A 19571-nucleotide genomic window follows, 5' to 3' on the forward strand; every position below is an offset into this window, starting at 1 on the left:
GACGCTACACTGACCGATAGGCTGCCATCCTTGGCGATTCTGTGTGAGAGTATTTTCTCCTGTGCTATTCCCAATACCTCTCGTGCCAGGACATTCGGGTTCACCTTCCAGAAGGAAGTCTCCTTGGACGTCGGATGAAAGAGTATTGGGATACCTGCTGGTCGGTTTTTCTTGTAAGAGACGATGGTAAAACCCGCGTCATCGTCGTTGTCATCCATGCTTTCCTGTAACGTGTAAGTCGAAGTCGCCGCTTCCGATGGAGGATCTGACCTCTGCGGGTCGAGTCTGCATGCACCTTCAACGCGCTGCCGTTTGATGGGAATGACGGCTTCCGCCTGCACATCTGAGTGGGTAGTTGGGGGCGTCGGTGGCAGCTCTTGGGAGGGTGGATTTTCATTGGGTGAAGGTGATTTACCTTGTTCCTGGGAGGGTGGTATTTGTTCCATGGTGGCGGGTGGCTTTATCAATGGAATGGCATCGGGTTGCGACGGCAATGGCAATTTGCCGGCCGTCGACGCCCGTTTCTTGGTGTTCAGACTTGCCGGTGCGGATGCCAAGTTAAATATACAATCCTTGCGACTTGAATAACAATTGAAAATGATTTAAGAATGGCCAATTTGGGAAAAATAAGCTGAGAGCCACAAAACTGCGACAGGCTGTTCCGAGGCTTCTTCTTCTTTTCCTTGTTCTTATGCATTTCTGATCCATTATAATTTCAACTCAATATAAATTATTTAGAATAACATGATGTTTGTATGTGAATGTGGTCGTATTAGCGCGCGTGGTTTTTAGTTTTATATTAACACTTGTAAAATTTTAATGTATGAATAATTGTCTCATTTTCATATGCCTGGATAACAAACGTCTGTCAACATAATTCTTTCTTTAGCGATCTGGCGTCTTCCAGCATATGAACTATTTTATTATTTTTTCTTAAAAATATAAGAACATATAGTACTTCATTGTCCAAAACTGTGAAGCTCTATCATAAATTCAACAAAATTCATAAAAGGAATGTACAATAAGTGGCATTTATCATGCGATGCTCATGCCTCCTCAAACATTGGTCAAGGGACGGACCAATGTTTTGCATTCTATACAACTCGTTTTAAGTTATATGACCCAATCGGGTCGCCCCCAGAAGTAAGCAATAAGCAAATAAGCAAACAATTAAACGTAGTTTCTAATTATAATCAATTACTTCCCTTAGTATTAATTGCAATTGTAGTTAAACTACTTTTGGATCAAAGTAATTGTAATTGTAACTAAACTACATCTTGAAAGTAATTTACCCATGTATGCCAAGCACGTCACGGCCACGTGATTCCTAATTTCGTTTTTGAGTAGAGGATTAAAGCTAAGGAGAAAGAAGTTGAAAAATCATTTCATGGTCCCTTTAGGAACTCCATGAAACAATTGTTTTTCTCAAGGGTTGATAAGTGCCGTCACGGCACTCGTTGACCACAAACGCGAATTCAAGAATTCGTCGATGGACTGATTGTTGACGAGCGCATACGTCCGAGTGACGAAGTGCTAGTGTCCAATGCGTTAGCTGGGTTCGGCTGACGTGCTTGGGCACCGCCCATGCATCACAGTGAAAGGCAGAAAGCTTTCGAAGGAAAAAAAGTAAGAAATAGTGCGCTATATCTTTTTTTTTTTTTTTTTGTACCAAAAAGCAGGTTTTTGGCTTTTCACCCTAGCGTACTAGATTTTTTTTCTTGTGCCCAATACGCGAAGTGCGATTAAAATCTAAAATTATTTATCCCAACCTCAATTTCATTTCATGGTTCCTTTAATTTTTTGTCTTACGGCACAATGCAACCGTCCTTTTCCAAATCGCTCCTGCGAAAACTACTCATCGCAACGAAAAAAGGCTTGTGGCGTTTTGGTCCTGGGCCAGAAGCCCATTTAGGAAAATTATAGAAGTCCAGGTTAATTAATTTGTTAATTATTTTTGCTTAATTAACTTTTTAATATTGTGTTTAAGGCCATGGTTTAAATTAAAAAAATTGCTCATTATCATCAAAAAACAGTAAATCAACAAATTGCAGGACGATAGAAGGCACGCAAAGCAATTTACGGCTTTCTGAAAAACCGCACAAATTCGACGGGTTCTTAAGTTTCGGTTTGCTATCGGAGCGCATGTCAGCCCCGGCGGCACCGCGCCCCGTGGAGAGATTGTGCAACCAACCTCTGCTGCGTCGCGAGATAGGCTTCGATAGCAAACCAAAACTTAAAAACCCGTCGATTTTGTGCGGTTTTCAAGAAAGTCGTAAAATGCTTCGCGTGCCTTCTATCGGTCTGCAATTTGTTGATTTAGTGTTTTTCGATGATGCTGAGCAATTTTCTAATTTAAACCATGCCCTTAAACACAATATTAAAAAAAAAGTTAATTACGCAAAAATAATTAACAACCTAATTATCCCGGACTTTAAATAATTTTCCTAAATGGGGCCTGACCCAGGACCAAAACGCCACAAGCCTTTTTTCGTTGCGATGAGTAGTTTTCGCAGGAGCGATTTGGACTGCGTTCTCTGAAAGGGTAGGAAGGGATTCTTGAATTTATTGCATTAAAACTAGAAAAACCGCACCTGGTCCAATTTTTCGCCAGCTCTATTTCCCTTTCTCTCTTTCTAACTTTAATGCAATAAATTCAATAATTACTTTCTCCACTTTTCGTCCACAATGTTACTGTGTTTGAAGAGATACTAAACCGAAATTCGGATTTCAAAAAATAAGGCCGCAGAAGCGTTCAACGGGGCGCTACGAACTCCCAAACCTCCCTCATTCATCGATATCTCAAACGGATGGCCGTATTTCTGGAAAAGAAGGGCGCGATCAAGCGAGGAATGTGACGTCACGATCCTCCTAGAATGGTTAAGAATGAGAGGAGGCCGGCCTCGCTTCTCTCCTCCGCGCTTCGGTTCACCAGCTCGACGTGCTCGACGGGACGAAGCGAGGAAGATGGGGAATGAGAATCATGACGTCACATATGTCTCGTCGACCTCGTCGGCCGTGTTCAGTCGCGCATTTCTTTTCCAAAAATATGGCCCTATTTTATAGATATCGCTGTAAAAGGGGTGTTTTTTGGTTCTGCAACGTATCGCTTATCGCTCCAGCATTCTTTTATGTGCTCGAAATGGTCGGTTCAGAATCCCTTTAAGGCGTCGTCCAGATAGGCGAAGGTTGCGGGTTCGATCACCATTCCCGACCCAATTATTCGACAGTTCTCTTTCTATTTTCCTTTGTCTAACTTTCATGCAATAAATTCAATAATAACTTTCTCCCCTCTTTGTTCATAATATTACTACGGCTGCACTTGCCAAACTTCACTCTCACATTTTATTAATCTCCTCGCTAAATATAACCGCGTGTTCACATCTTATTAATTTCCCCGCTATATATAACGGGGAACCCGAATCGGTGTATGGATCACATGACAAAAATTTCTTCGCTTAATTTAGCGGATAGATTGAATTTGTGTGTAGGTAACATGGCGTAAAGTTTTCCGCTAAATTTAGCGGGAAGCTGACGGTTCACAGGTCACATGACGTCAAAAAATGTCAATTTTCCCGCCCCGATCAATTTAGCGGAGGGAAGTAATTGGTCTATAGTTCTCGTGAGCCAGAACATAGGACAATATTTTTTTCCGCTAAATGTAACGGGGAAATGCACAGATAACTGGGCAATTATTTTTTTTTTTATCTTAGGGTTTTGTTTAAAAAGCATTTTATGCTTTTAAAATTATTTTTTAAAAAAAATCGTCTTAATAAAATTAGATAGAATGTGTTCGTGCCCTTTTCTAATCAGAGCATAATATGTTTCTTCAATAAGGACCCTTACAAGTCTCAGCTACTTTCACAAGCCCGGAAAAAATCCTTTCCTCCCCTGGACCATGGGAGAGGTCGTGGACAGGACGGCCGACGCCAAGGGAGACAACATTGCAATCGTATCGTGCCACCAGGGCATCGCAAAGACATTCACGGAACTGAGAGATGAAGTTAGTAGTTTGCTCGACTCCACCTATGTGCACTCAATCCCCCGTTCCCCTGTTTTACAATTTAGCCGCCAGGCCGCAGAGGCTTTCCTACTCCTTTCGATGGCTGCAACCCACCCATTTCTTATAGTCATGTCTTTGCTCTAGGTGGCATCGTCTCCTCTGGAATAACGAATAGGTTGCCGTTAGCCAGTTGCCGGTCATTATGTGCGTTTCTTTTTTATTAATTAAATAGCTGCTACGGGTACGCAACACTTTAACTTGTTGAAAACGTCGGCATGGTATACATAATCCCAAAGGCCGGTTCACACATTTACGCTTGAGTGTGACCGACAGCGTTGAAACCGCTTGTCAATGCTAACGACCAGAAACACTGGAGAAACGGACCGGGCAGCCCTGGAACTCTTCCAAACTTGCGTACAGCGAGACAGGAGAAAGGTGCTCTGCGGTATTTGCGAGGTCAAATATACGCAGTATTAATGATAAATGATAGCTTCTAGCATCGTCGGAATTATTTCGAGTCCGCGGTGAAAGAATGAAGAGTAAAAATTAAGAAATATACGCAGATGGAAATAATTCTCCAAGACTGCCCGATAGATGGCGTCAGTTTTGTCTCGTCTTAAAGGCCGACGTACACTTCGCGCTTTCCACTTTTGTCCCGTTTCGTCCTCTCCCCTTTCTACCCTGCCCACCACTGCCCGTTTTCTCCTCCGCCTTGGTTAGGAGGATCTTCTGCCTTGCAGAATCTCCAGTCTGGTAGTCGGCCTTTAAGCAGTCTCCAGCAGATCCAACGCAGTCGGTCTAACTCAAATGCAAATGTTGGAAGCAGCCGTAATAAAGCGATTTCGTCTTTGTTTGTGATTATTTCTTTCGCGTGGAGCGCCGTATTCTTGCAATAAAGCACTCTTGAGTTTATTTTTTTTAATTGTATTTATTATTAAAAGAATAACGACGGTGGCGGCACAACGTGAAATATATGATGCTGGGTACCACTAAGTCATGGAGTCTCATGCAGACACAAAAAACCAGCTCTAACTGTCTCGTCATGAAATAATATCTAACCAGTGAAGAAATCGTCCTTCCCATACCTTCCCCGCATTTGCAGCCAATGCAGAAACCAAGGTTTTTATTCAGTTCAGGCCAAACTGCACGAGGAAACAGTTGCCACGATTCAGAGGGAAACCTGTGCAGAACGTGGACTGTGCACTCAGCAGGAGACGTTCCTATACCTGCGTCACACGAGGGCCATGAGGTTACCTTTAGAAAACGGCAGTTTGATTTGTGTCACTCTGCGTGTAATGGATCGTTCGACTGAAAGAGAATTATAAGTCAAACGAGGGTGAAGAACTTCTGTTTTGAGATATCCATATACCAAGTTTAACGAGGATAACAGGCATGACTGTGCCTCATTTTCCTCTTTAAAAATAAAGGAGATGCACATCTCCTATAAAGGCTGCACATCAATTCATAAGTTATACTTTAATCTGTTAGTTGATCTAATGCAAATGTTGACAGAATTGGCCTTCGCTTGCAAAATTATAATTCTATATATATGAGAACAGTATTGTCTGAATTTGCAAAGCAATGCACATTTAGTACGTCTTAGAGAAAATTTAATTTCATTAATTGTGTTCTCAAATAAATGTGTAGGCCATGCATTGCTCGCGGAAGTAGATGATGGGACGGAAAGAAATGTATGCCTTTTTTTATTGACGTTAAATTTCTGATTACGAAGTACTGCAATATTTACTGAAAAATGTGAGATATGTTTTGTTTACCTAACAATATTTATTTGGCTGACACTTAAAATGGTGCCATCAAGAAAACAAACGCTGAGCGAGGTTTTTACGGATTAAAAATTCCTTCTAGTATGCAAAGGGGACATCAAAAACAAAACATAAGGCCAATAATTTTTACGCAACATATATATATACTTTTAGACATGCTTATCCTCATATTCTTTTATTACAAGACAAGAATAAATTCACGGTTGTACTTTAGGAGAATGGAATCCTGTAAAAGAAGTCCCCTCGGTGAGCAAATTCTCGGTGTGGACTATGGCAGCGATGTAGCTACTGCCCGCGACAACCTCACTCGTTCACTTTTTTATCCAACATTAACCAAGGATTAATGCATGCTGCGATTAACCGGTAAGGTAATTTATTAATTTCACAGCCTTAAACTTAAACAAAATTATAGGAGGAAATAAATATGTGAGAGCAGTTTCCTTACTACGATGATACATCCGCCATTAGTTTATACTCAGATATGGCTATAGGGTCCCGTAGAACTCTCCCAACTCTTGCGCATACTTCTACTTGAAGGCTGTCCCGTCCGTACCAGCTTCTTTATCTCGGACCTGCGAATTGGTGGTCCTGCGGGTCAGCACTCCGGTTCATCGTACGACGAACCGCAACGGAGCCACCGGAGGCAGTCCATAACTGCGAGTGTGCCTCGGGGCCAGGGTGTAAGATAGACAGGTGGCGAAACGGCCCATAGAAGCCTCCCGCAGCGCCGTGACCGGATTGTGTACTCGTCTGCTTGCGTGTACCCCCGATTTGCGACAGATGGCGCTGCGGCGAAAGGAAAAAAAGTCGGAATCGAATTTGCATGGAACTTTATGGGAGCGTGCGCAAAATAAACCGAGAGCACAACATTCATTTATTGAAAATCCACGAGAAATCATCTCCGTCAGCTTAGCCGGTTGCCACCGGTCGCCCACCCGGAGTGAGAGTTCGCGGTGCTCCACATAGATGGCGCCACAGAAAAAGAGAAACCCGAGGGGGACACAATCCGGTCGCTCGTTTGGCTCTCGTTTCCCCACCTGTCTATCTTACACCCTGCTCGGGGCCTTTCCGTTGGGCGAAGCGACCCGCAGAGCGTGAAGTCACGTGGCACGCATGTAGAAACAAATTCAGCAAAATGGCTCGGCATTCGTTGCGGTATATTGTACTGTGAAGCGATGTATCGCGACTGTAGAAAAATGGGGCACGCGAATAGATCTGAGACGGTGGGAAGTGATCCTAGGTGGGCTCCGGTGAATGTCAAGTTTGAAAATCTTTGCTCATCACGTAACATTTTTTTATCATAAAGACATTGTATCCAATGCAACCGCCGATCATGTGCACGCTCAAAGCTTACGAAGACAGTCTGTCATACACGCAGAGGTTCTGTATATGGCTATAGGTATATTCTACAAATCCTACAACACAAGTTTCACGAATATTTGTGACTTAAAAGTATGATTATGCGACGCTCTATAGTTCGATAGGAGTTTCATGCGCAGCATATGGTATACTTGGCTTGCATTGACGAGACATCAGACACCATTGCTCCGTACCATGCTTCTGTGCCCATACTTTCTGCAGCATACATTTGGCACAATCGAATTTGTTCTTGTCAGCAGAGACTGCCGAGGACAACACATTCGATGGCACGAAATATATGCTGCAGAAGGTACGGGAACAACGCCATGGTATGGAGGAATGGCGGCTGGTACGGTGTCATACGACGTCATGTGCAAGATACGTATACTATTTGCGTACTTTTTGGGACAACTAAAAACCTCTGCTAAAAATATCTTTAGCTAAAAAAACTTATTGACAAGTTGGTTCGGTTGTGGTGTGAGACGCAGGTGTTAAGTATTGCGAGATTTTCTCTTCACTGTATTGTGGGCGTAATGAGGATTTGAATAACCGAAACCGGCCCCGGTCAGGATTTCTTAGTGGGAATTGAATAGGGATATAGGGACGAAGCTTCTATCTTTCAGTGCGCTATTAGGAACCTTTTGATAAGGTCTGTGTTGGAGGCTCACGGCGAGCATCCCCGAGTTTCGGTTCACGACATTTCAGCAGCCGTTCCCGACGAACGCTATGTCATATATCAAGCGCAGCTTGATATATGACATAGCGTTCGTCAAGGGGGCCTTGAGATGTGGTAGTAACTCAAGAGCTGGGGTTACCAAACGCAACCCGGAACTCAGCACTACCTATGAGCAATAAAAAAAAAAAATCAGCACCATCAGCACTACCTTTGAACAATAAAATCAGTATCATCAGCACCACCTGAGCTTCGCCCCAATCAACATCATTCACCATCGGGAGATGTTGTTTCTCTTTTAATATATATTACACTAAACGCAAAAGGAAGGTACAAAAGGACACGTTTTCCTACCACTTCTAGGGGACAGCTGTAGCGTTCTGCAGGAGAACCATACAGGAAGAGGAGATAAGGGACGGCAAAAAATTTACATTTAGGGTGCAGAACTTTTTTTATAACACGTGAATACGTAGAAATCAGACAAAACGCAGTATTGCGGCAGGACGTAGCGGTTTTCATAATGGTCTCGGTCACTAACTTGCGATAAAACAAGTTAGGGCGCAAACGAACTGATGAAGGTTTAGCATAATTGATGAGTGTGTGGTGTGTTGTCCTTCGTCTTTTCCCCAGTCTCGGCAATTTGTCTTAAATTTGCGATAGTCTTCAAGTAAGGGGCATGTCCATAAAATACATGCGACGTCTTCTTCAGCCAGTCTCGGGTGTTGGTCTTAAACTTGCGATGGTCTTCACTCAAAGATTGCCTGCGCGTCTACTTACCCGCAATCAACTTGAAGAACCAATCCCTGCAATCTACGAAATCAGCTGAGCGAATGATGAGGCGGAAATCCGTTCAGACCTCTGTTCTGTGGCATTACGCAATGCAAAGCGTCATGCTTGCATTGCGTTCTGCCACAGAACAAATTTAATTTTGATGTCTAAAGAGATCTGCACCGTATAAAGATAATGCGAGTAGATGGCGGGAAAGTGTCCTATAGCTTGTTCTACGGTTTCTCTTTGTGACCTCCAACCGTTCATATTTGCTGCAGGTCAATCAATTTGCGGCGAGTTTGGTGTCGCTCAAGCTTCCGCTTGGTTCCAAGATAGGCATGCTCGCGCCCAACATTTACGAATGGATGGTGGTTAAGTTTGCTGTCGCCAAGGCTGGACTGGTGTTGGTGAGCATTGTTTGATATATACTAGTTAACCGTTGGTGGTGTTCTGCTTGCCAACCCCAGCGCGCAGGCTACTGCACTAAGGTAGAAGTTAAGAATGCGTTAAAGAAACGTTATAACATACCTGATACGGCATCAAATCCCTCCGCGGACCAACCACAAAGGTAATAAGTAGCCAAGATGAGTTAGGCGACGTCAGCGTGAGGTTTTCAAGATCTCCTTCATCGATGCGCAATAGTCTCGGTTTTGGTATATTTACGCGCCGCGGAGGGAACAGCGAAGGGTGTGGGGATGAGTTTATGGCACGTTCTTAACTATATTTTGTGTCCCCTAAAGCTACACGGCAGACTATCCTACTACCCGACAGGGTCAACACAGCGGCCTGAAAAATGTGAAGTCATGGCGTTCGCAATCTTTCTGTTCGTGCGTTATTATCGGCAGAACCAATCGGGCACAGCGAATGCACTACGACCTTGCGTTTTTATTATGTGTATGACTGTGTGTATGTGTTTGTATGTTTCCTAATCTTTCACTGCTCTCTGACTTTTGATGAAACGAAATATAGTATCAGACAGCAACACTCTCTTTTCTTTTAGGTGAACATAAACACGGCGTACCAGGCACCCGAACTCGAACTTTGTTTGAATCATGTGAGTCTTGGCCATCGTTTACTTTTCAGAGTTTGTCTACTGAGAACTGAGAAGAGATAGTACTTAAAGACGAAGATAGTTCTAAAATACGAACCACCGTGCATTAGTAAGAGGTATATAATTTATTTACTAGAGATGGTCATCAGAAATGTAGGTCGAATATCAACTTTTGTTTGGAGTGATGTACGAGGAGAGTGTTTCGAAACTCGACAGGGGGAAATGGTCGCGTCGCCGTCGGTTAAAGCGTTGATTTTGTTACGTTACTGTTTTAACATCACGCTTTCAAGAATAGAACCTGTCAAGAAGTAAAACTAAAAACACGGTCGGCTTTTTGTGATATAATCTGACGGCCGTACACCATTCTCAATGATCTCCATAAGGACACTTCGTACACTGGTATACGCTGGTTTCGGTGGTGCACAGTGATTTATCTGGCTCGGCATGAGTATTTGGATTGGTGGATGGTAGAATTCATACGCCTGAACCTTCCAATTGAATGGCGGCTTGCCCCCCCCCCCCCTTTCCCCCTCTTCCAGCGACTGTTTTTAAAACCCACAGTTCACCTCTTTTGCAAGGAAGGGTTAACAGACCCCGTCGCGAAAACAAACTGCTTCAGGTTAAGTCCCGACGCAGCCGACACTTCGAAATAATAGACCAATTATGGGGTGTCGTAAGCGCAAGTCACTGGGTTGTGTTTTCGGTGTATAGGTTCGTTCCTTTTTGTATAAAAAACAACTATGTATGCTTCTCTTTGCTTCTCTTACGCAGACAAAATGTGCAGCTCTCATTGTGGCAGGAAAGTTTTGCAGACAAAGCTACTACGAAATGCTCCTTCAAATTGCGCCGGAGCTAGATCGAGTTTCTCCTGGGGAACTCAAGAGCGCCAGGTGATGAGGAAATTCGACAATATCGAGTAATCGGGTTTAAACACAACGCAAATCTTTCTTATGTGTTGCATGCTTTATGTTATTTTTTTAATGATTCAGGCTGCCGGTGCTGAAGCACGTTATTATGATCAACGACTCCCCCATGCGGTGAGTGATCTGATATTTTGGATATGTGCAATTGTGTGGTAACGCAAGGCCCGACTGCAGGATGTCTGTTTTTACTGACTTATGCTTACGAGAGTTTTTCAAGTTAACTTGTGATTATTTCGCCACAACCCATACGTGGTCTCCAATTGGTGTTAGTGAAAGAAAAAAAAAACTGCAAGCCCGCAAGTATTTATTTTACTGCAGTTTCAAAGGCCGTAAATAATACTTTGGTACATACAAAAAAGATATCCAAAGTGCAATAAAATGTTTTTCATAATCTAGAACTATAATTTTGTGTTTTGGTAGCTACCGATGAACTTCGAAAATTAACCCCCCAACCCGTTTTATCCAATTCGGGGAAAACCAAAAAACCCCGCATGGGAGCTGTTCTTGAAGGACCAAAATCCAAGCTTCACGGAAAGAAATGTTTATCTGTACTCTAAAAAAAGCCCGTGCGTTCTTAGACGGGGAGAGCAAGGCATGTGTTTTGCCCCCCACCCCTGATACAGCCGCCACTGGGCAGAGTAAACACTGGCCGCCGGCGCCGAAGGGATACCAAAGGCACCATCCCCGGCCCTTGGAGGGGGGGGGGGGGGGGGTTGCCCCCCCCTCCCCCACTTAATATAAAGTGGGCATGCCACTGCCACTGGTATAGAACAAGTAACACTTTGTGATCTTTGGTGCGTTGCGGGCGATGAATATCACAGGTTAAGGCCGAAAGCAATGAAGCGAGTACGACGAATTTCGCTTAATGACTGTCATTCTGCGCGTGGCGTCGGAACATTGGCTGTTACGCCGCGCGCAGAGCGAATGTGCCGCCGAGCGATGTTCTGCAAGTCTTCGCCTCATTTTTTGCGGCATGGAGTTCAGCCTTTAGCACAGTCAGATTGCATATGGTCAAATTCCCCCCCCCCTTGCTGCTCAAATGCCAGACGTTATTTAGGGCTTTCAGCAAACTGTTATCGTGTTCCGCGTACAACACTACCGGAGCCTTTGAAGCATGCCTTCAAGCGCGTGCCCCGCAATCACGGTATCACCCGGGAGCGCGCTTAAAAGCGTGCTTCAAAGGCTTCGTAACGAGCTCCGGTAGTGCAGTACGCGGAACATAGTAACGGTTTGCTAAAAGTCCACGAATTGTCCGATATGGCGACTGGGCGTTTTGTTGACTCTGGGACAAGAGAGTTGCATGCGCATTGGGGAAGAAGATGGAAAAGAAAGGGAGAGAACAAGAGAAAAAAAAAATATTGATGGTTGGTTGAAGGATAGTTTAAATGCCGCTGAAAGTTAATTATCAGTGTACTCCCGGCAAGCAATTTAGGTACCACGTAGGTCATTCGAAGCTATCGGTTGCGATATGAATGAAACATGAATAACAAGCGCGAATCACTTTGCATTTTTAATGTCAGCATTACTATGAATACAGGTTTAGGGGAATTCGATAAAGCCGTTCATGGGCCGCAATTGCGTTTTTTTTTTTTTTTTTTATAGTCATGAGTGACTATGTAAACGTAAAGCCACATACAAAAATCTGAACGCACAACAGATAGAGATAAACTGTAGATAAAACCACGCATATATTTTTCCTCTTTTGTAACCAAATAGTTCGAGAATGCGTATTAGTTCGTTGGTGCCCTATCGCGTGGGTGACTTTTTTTCCTTTCTTATATCGACGTAATTATCACTTCATCGACAAGTGCATCTCACGCAGTGGCACGGTGACTTTCGACGAACTCATGAAATCTGCCACCGCTGAGGACTACGCCGCCATGAACGCCATTTACTCCAAGCTTCAGTTCGACGAGGCAGTCAACATACAGTTCACGTCTGTAAGTCGTCACCAAACTTTAAAGAGACAATATGCATTGCAGGTTCCAGGAACGCCTCTGAAGATGCATCAAAATCCTAAAGTCTCTTAAAGAAATAGAACGGCAAAGATATATCATTCAGTTGTTCCGCCTCAAACGCGACTTTCCTACTTTCGATAACAAGTTGGCGTCTCGTGAGCCTGCACGCGCCGTCAAAGCACGACGAAAGGCGACGAGAGCATGCTGGAGGCTGGGAATCTAAAGGAGACTTTCTGCCCTTCTTACTCTGTTTGTGACTGGGTCAATTTCATAGAAACGCGAAGGGCTCTATGCCACCAGGCAAACAGACAGCAAACAACACTCGCAAACACGTCAGATGCACCTTGTTATCAAAACTTGCTTTTGGGGCCCAAGCATAACCAGTTAACAAAACTATGTTACAGGGTGGGATACCTGTAGATAAATAAACCGTGTTTTTAATATGTATAAAAAACAAAGTAACGGAACATTGCTGAAAGCTCAGTTGTCCCCCGGATGCAGATCTAACGGTTGAGACAAGCTTGTTAAAGTTTCAACACTCCGAGAGCTATCTGGTTCGGTAGTGTGAAAACATTTCAGATGAGTTAATGGGAAGAGGCAGGGGCAGTCTGAGGTTCCCCTGACATAATGCGAATTCCCCTATTAATCTGACCCTTTATTTGGTTTATTAGGACATATTTCTAGTTTGAACAGGCCTAGATCAGAAAACCTTTTTCGTTATTTTGACACAACCTTTGGGAGCGTGTTGGTGCATGGTCGCCTGATAGCTTGTAGCATTTCGAGTTCAAAACAAAGTTCAGACTTACGTTAAAATAAAAAGTACGAAAGCGTAAAAAGATTGTTGACGCCTTCGTTAAACGCAGGGAACAACTGGACGACCGAAGGCAGCCATGCTGTCTCACTTCAACGTCGTGAACAACGCCAACATGATCGGTCGAGGGTTTGGGCTCCACGAGCAGGTGAACCGTTTTTGTCTTGCAGATTCAGATAAGATATAACTTTTTTTATTATTCTTGTTTATACCAGAGAGAAGTACAACATCAAGAAAGAGTTTTAAAAAGCAAGAATGGCACTTCTTATTCAGCCCATGCGCGTTCGCCTACACTTTGCTTCACCTAAAGTCCGGACTCATGTAGCCAACGAGCCCACGGGATACTTTATGCAGCGTCAAAAAGTGCCCCAACATGGTGACTGCACTGTTTATGTCGTGTTTTATTACCGCTGAACAAAGCATGTACATACAGGGGAGGCCTAAGGATTTGCGCTTTTGAAACTGTTTGGTTGGTTCAATCTACTCGTAGAGCGTCGGATACGACCGGACTTAAAGAGATACTTCAACGAAATTTGAAATATTCCCGTCGTGTTCAAAAATAGGTTGAATATGATCCACAATATCCGTAAATGACAATCGCACGTTTGTATTTTGATCCTGGTGGCTGTATTTTTCGTTATAAACGGCCCACTCTGGCAAGCGCTCGGAGAAGGCCCAGCTTAGAGCACGTGACATCCAACGCAATCGTGACGTAGGTTGTCTCAGGACGAGCAAAGCTACGGCGAGGCTGACGTCGAGAGGATGGCCTAGTCGTTCCAGCCACCGAAGCGGCTGCTTTCGTACGAATTTTGAGTGACGGGTTAATCTTCTATAATCTTCTAGGGGGACAATAGCGACTTCTGCGACACACAAAAGGTATTCTCGGGAAGAGGGGAGTTCCTCCTTCCCTCCCTTCTCTCGTCGTGGCCGGAGACGAGACAACCTCCGTCACTAGCTGTCAAGGCTCCTAGACGATCATTACAAACGAGGCGTTAGCGACATTCACCAGGTGCTCTTTGCTAATCATTTAATTCGTTTTAAAATTCCTTTTCGAGGCTTTTTTTAACAAGATATTGGTATGTTTCATGTGATACTGCTCTTTTGAACACATATAGACCAAAAAATGAGCACCGAAATTTCGTTGTAGTATCCCTTTAAGGTGAAATAAAATACGAGGTGAGATCAAAAAGTTCCGGGACTGATTTTGTAGAGTAAAAAGAGAGGGCAGCACAATGATGCTCGCGGAGTAGTTCAAGAAAGGGACCATCGTGTCATGTTATACCAAAGAGCGTCGCTCTGTGAACATATAAAGCTGCGCTACACGAGTTTCTGTGACCACGTGCACGGGCACAATGTTGATTTTACCATAGACTGCAAACCAGAGAGAGATCGAACATTAATTTTGCGTCAAACTTGGCAAATATAAAACAGAGACCTTTAAAAGGATTTAGAACGCTTGTGTCAAAAGCTGTGCATTTTGCGATGTGTTTTAAGTGGCACTCGCGCTTCGGGAACGGCAAAACATCGCTGGAAGACGACGAGAGGTAGGGCGACATTTCCGACCTTTCCTTGACTTCAGAAACATTCTGCCATTCTTGAGGCGCGAGTGTCACTTAAAACACCTCGCACACCTCACTGATTTTTGACATAAGCCGCCTAATTAATTTCAGAGGTCTCTGTTTTATATTTGACGAGTTTGACGTAAAATTGATTCTCGCTCTTGTTTTGGTTTGCAGCCCATGGAAAGATCGCCCTTATGCTCGCGCATGTGGTCAAACAAACTCGTTGAGCGCAGTTTACGCTAAAAAATCAATCCCGGAACTTTTTTTATCACACATCCTATAGCTATAGGAAATAGGCAGCGCAGTGGCCACCCATCTCAGAGCACAGTATGTAACCACTGCGTTTAGTCAAGCTTAAGAACAAGCATTCATAAACATGACTGCCTAATGTCTCTGGTCAACGCATAGGCATATCTTAAAATTACGGCTATAAACGGCGTCGTTTCAGAGTGAAAAGTTTCTAAAAAAATTGAGCTCGTGACATTCAGAAACGATCCTTTCGGGATAAAATTATCAGTCTCGGCGAGCGTCAGAACATCACAATGACTGGCTTTATGAAAAAAGTTAATTAATCTGCCAAATAATTTAATAAAGCAATGATCGATGGTTGAGGGAATTTTTGAACTCATTAAATGGTAAAAAAATGGGCTCACGGGGTTCACAAGAGCCACGTCTACAGCTGTTGCAAAGCTCACCACTAAGAATTGGGTAACTCGGGATACTTCTTCTCTAGGAGGCCATTATTTTAATCTAATTATTAAGGTCTGATCCCACCCTTTTGGTGTCCACGATCAAGACTGGTGGCAGCTGTTAACATTCGTTTGCTCTACTCTCTGCCAGCTCCTGATTTGCTCAGTTGATAGAGCGCTTCGGCGTTCTGCTAGTTTGGGAGAGGTGCCGGAATCAGATCCCCGACCAGGCGGATTGTTTTCCGCGGCCACCAGTCGCTTTGACGGCTACGCTCCATTTCAGGTGGAAGTCGTTTTTTTTCTTGCACGGTGTACTCGCATATACATCGAGGTTTCAGGAAACCTCGGGTCTACGACTATCATGACAGTTTCCGGCACGCGAGGAAACGATCATCTGTTTTAACCAGCCGGGGCGCCATTCAGTCGCGGATATGCCGCAGGTGGCAGACCACGGACATCTATCGATGAAAACGACCGCTGCCTAAAGAGAAATGCCAACATACTGTACTGGCGACGAAATAAAAATACGCGGAAATCCACCATGACCGATTATGCTGCTTCTCGGGTACATTAACCCGTTGAGAAAGTAGCACACAGTGGCGTTTTACTACGTTTGTTCCACGTTGCAGTGGCGTACACATACATTGAGATACCAGTGCCAGTTACAACGGCACCGAGCAACGTAACGCTATAAGTTTACATGCTAACTCTCAGTTGAACATACGCTCGAACATAGTCAAACGCCACTGTGCGAATGTGCTTGTTAGTACGCCGTGCCGTTCCGCCAGCTATGTCGGCCTCAAGCCGCTGTAGCTCCGCTTATACTTCGTAGAAAAGACATGGTGTTTACGGCAGACACGATGACAACATTGTCTGTGTACACGCCCCAAACATGTTCGAACACGTCCGCAGACAGTTCTTTTGTATGATCAACGCGATAGCTAGGGGCAACGAAGAAACACACCTCAGGCAGTTTTAGGGAAACGTTTTTGCACATCAGATACAGTGCGATGGGCCCTTTGGTATGAACTGCACATATGGGAGTCTCTTGTGGTAGCGCATGCGGAATTCGTACCGGAAGGCAGACCGTACCGTATTGGACGTGCAAAAACTGTTCCCTAAAACTCTCTAGTATCCGCAGACGATTGTATGGTTCGGGTATTGGCTATGGTGTGACCACGGCTTAATTCTTGGCGGGTATACCCGGGTGACGAAAACATTCTGTGTCTGTCCGTCGGTTACTTTAGTTTTGATTATTTGCCGTCAACCATAACTAGCTCGCTCGCTATATTACTGTAGTTTGCCCTGTAGCTATTCACCCGCGGAATATTATATGAACCTCGACGATTCTATAGGCTGCGTGACGCTGTTCGCGCGAACCACGACTTCGGCGCTTTTTAGCATTTTACTTCAAAAGGGTGTTGGCAGCGTCCAATTTTAACCATGAAGTCAGCAACCTGAACCATCACTTTTTAACCCAATTGTGTATTTTTAACAAGAGGCCCTTGAAATTATAAACAAAATCTGGCTATTTTTTGTCTGCGTTCACAGCGTCGCGCACTGCACGCCTATAGATGTTGGAAGTAATTAACGCTTCAGAGTGCGGGAGAATTGATATATGAGTCGCTGCAACAATCGCATTGTAACCTAGTTACGCGGGCACCATTAACCGCAGTCAAATCTGACCTCAGTCACGCTTAACTGCGGTTCAGACTGCTGCCGAGTGACTATATGGTATTAATAGCGTGCTTCAGTTTGGCAAAAAAAAAAAAACAGGCGGTGTATAATTAGGAAAGCGAGTGTTGGGGGCTCTTTGAAATTGGGAGCATGGCACCATACGAAAGGAATGCCGTCTTCTTCAGAGCGAACTGATCTGTCTCAACGCCCCGATGATTCACTGTTACGGCATCGTGGTAGGCACCTTGACTGCTGCGATGTTCGGCTCAACCACGGTGATGCCGGCACCCAGCTTCAAAGCAGAGGCAGCTCTGGAAGCCATCACTAAACACAGGTAATGTCTGCTTCTGTATCAGTCTTTTATGGGCGCTGCTGCGTATTTTACAGACAACAAGGGCGACAGGCAGACAATGGACGAAATGATCGTCGTAATGCACGAGACCCACTACAGCGACAAACAGAAATAATTCACCGACACCGACAAGCCTTAAACATGTGCCGCATGCAAGCGAAGGTATCTTTGGCAGGCTTGCAGTCAGTCGTGCTTATTCTACGAGCACCATACCAATACAGATAAAAATAGCCGTTTCAAAATTTCACGGATTCCACCGGATGGATTAGGCTGAACCCTTTAAATTGGGCGGCGGGTTGCGCCACCTAGCCAGTGTTCTTTTTTTAACATTTATTTAACATAGAGTTTTATTGTCACAAAGGACAATGGATGAAGCGACGAATGAGTGAAGGAAACTAAACGTTTAGTGGGGCGAACTTGTGCCCAAGACAAAATACAAGAAGGCTAGCGTCGCAGCCGTTGATGTCGGCGAAGCAGCAGGATCGAGCGCTGGGGCGAGACTGACCCTGGATAGCCACGCGGAGCCCCTTAAAGGGATGCTGAACCGAAATCTGGATTCCCCAGAACACGCCGCAAAAGCGTGCAACGGGATACTACAAACACCAAAACATCACTCATACAGCGATATCTCGAACGGATGACCGTATTTTTCAAGAAAGAGGCGCATTTGGCAGGAATGTTGACGTCATGTTCCTCCGAGAATGAGAGGGAACGGCCTCGCGTCTTCTCCGCCTCGCGGCCTTGAGTGGACGAAGCGAAGAGAGGAGGAAACTAGGTATCTTGCCGGTCACGCGCCTCGTCGGCCTGGTTCAATCTCGACTTCTTTTTCCAAAAATACGGCCGTCCATTTGAGATATCACCTTACTAGTAGCGTTGTAGGGATTTTAGCGTCCCGCCTACATCTCTAGCATTGTTTTTTTTTTAAATCCGAATTTCGGTTCACCATCCCCACACGAAGGAGAAATCCGCCCCTTTCCTCCGCGGAGTGCGCATCACGTGAGACATACGTCATCCCTTTTCGACGCCTCACGGCGCCGTTCTCCTCCGTGGCGGAGGCGCGGAGGCTTCGTACTCTTAGCATGAGAGCTCCGCAGGTGCTCGCGGCGGAGCCGGGGACGGCGTTTCCCGGGTCGTGACGTCACGACATCCGTCCCCGGAGTTCTCCTTCGTGTGGATACCCCTTTAGGGACACGCGTGGGCTTTTGGAACAATCGGCGAAGAAGGTTCGGGGCGTAGAACATTCGGACCTCGAAGAAGCAACAGGGTTTCCAAATTTACCAAAACGCGACATTTACAAAAATTGCAAAGAGCTGCGCCCGCTCCCAGGTATCGAACCTCGGCCATTTTCGTGGAAGCCAAGAATGATAACCATTCAACCACAGGCGCGCGTTTTTTTTTTTTCTTTTTTTGCAAAAACAAAACACAAACAGTTTATTCACTTTAAAAATGATCTAAAGCACCTTTTTTAGAGCAGATTAAAAGCCTCTCATCTCAAGAAACTTGGTCACGAAGGCCTAGCCAGTCGGGCTTCGACTCATAATTTGAAATAACACTTTCCACTCGCCTCATGAGGTTAAAAAAGTAATATCTCATCTCTTTAGCATTGCGGTGGGCATGCGGACCGTCATGCGTGACCTCCATTTGCTACACAACCCAATTAAGCAACATACTCAAATCAAAAGGAACGCCTTCGTCATTCGTTACGTTCAAGAAGCGAATGCCGGTGGGGTTAATACACAACTGTTTTTTTAGTGTACGCTGGAGGTCGTCTAAAAAAATGCTCCCTTCAAGCAAAAAATAAAAATGCATTCGATAGTTTCCAGTTTCTTACATAGAAAGCGGTCAACCGACCATGGCACATTAATTCCCTATTCCCTGAGCGACACCTTGACGGGCAAAGTGTTTGTGTTCAACTTAAAAAAGAATGTTCTAACGGAGGGAGGGACAAACATTTTCTTGGTTCG

The 19571-nt window shown here is 44.6% G+C and overlaps 1 protein-coding gene across 1 annotated transcript in view; it reads left to right on the forward strand.

Annotated features, from left to right (window-relative positions):
* Nucleotides 1–471: 471 nt before the first annotated feature.
* The window catches only part of LOC8038541 (medium-chain acyl-CoA ligase ACSF2, mitochondrial), a 53160-nt gene continuing 34060 nt past the window's right edge, over nt 472–19571 (forward strand). Inside the window, exons 1-9 of the mRNA XM_042291400.1 lie at nt 472–557; nt 3835–4000; nt 8863–8991; nt 9585–9638; nt 10407–10525; nt 10625–10672; nt 12381–12498; nt 13380–13475; nt 17441–17589. Of these exons, the coding sequence (XP_042147334.1) occupies nt 472–557; nt 3835–4000; nt 8863–8991; nt 9585–9638; nt 10407–10525; nt 10625–10672; nt 12381–12498; nt 13380–13475; nt 17441–17589 (965 nt within the window). The remainder of the gene's footprint in view (nt 558–3834; nt 4001–8862; nt 8992–9584; nt 9639–10406; nt 10526–10624; nt 10673–12380; nt 12499–13379; nt 13476–17440; nt 17590–19571) is intronic.

The sequence above is a fragment of the Ixodes scapularis genome, unplaced genomic scaffold, assembly GCF_016920785.2.
Source record: "Ixodes scapularis isolate PalLabHiFi unplaced genomic scaffold, ASM1692078v2 PGA_scaffold2__306_contigs__length_199485367, whole genome shotgun sequence".
NCBI lineage: Eukaryota > Metazoa > Arthropoda > Arachnida > Ixodida > Ixodidae > Ixodes > Ixodes scapularis.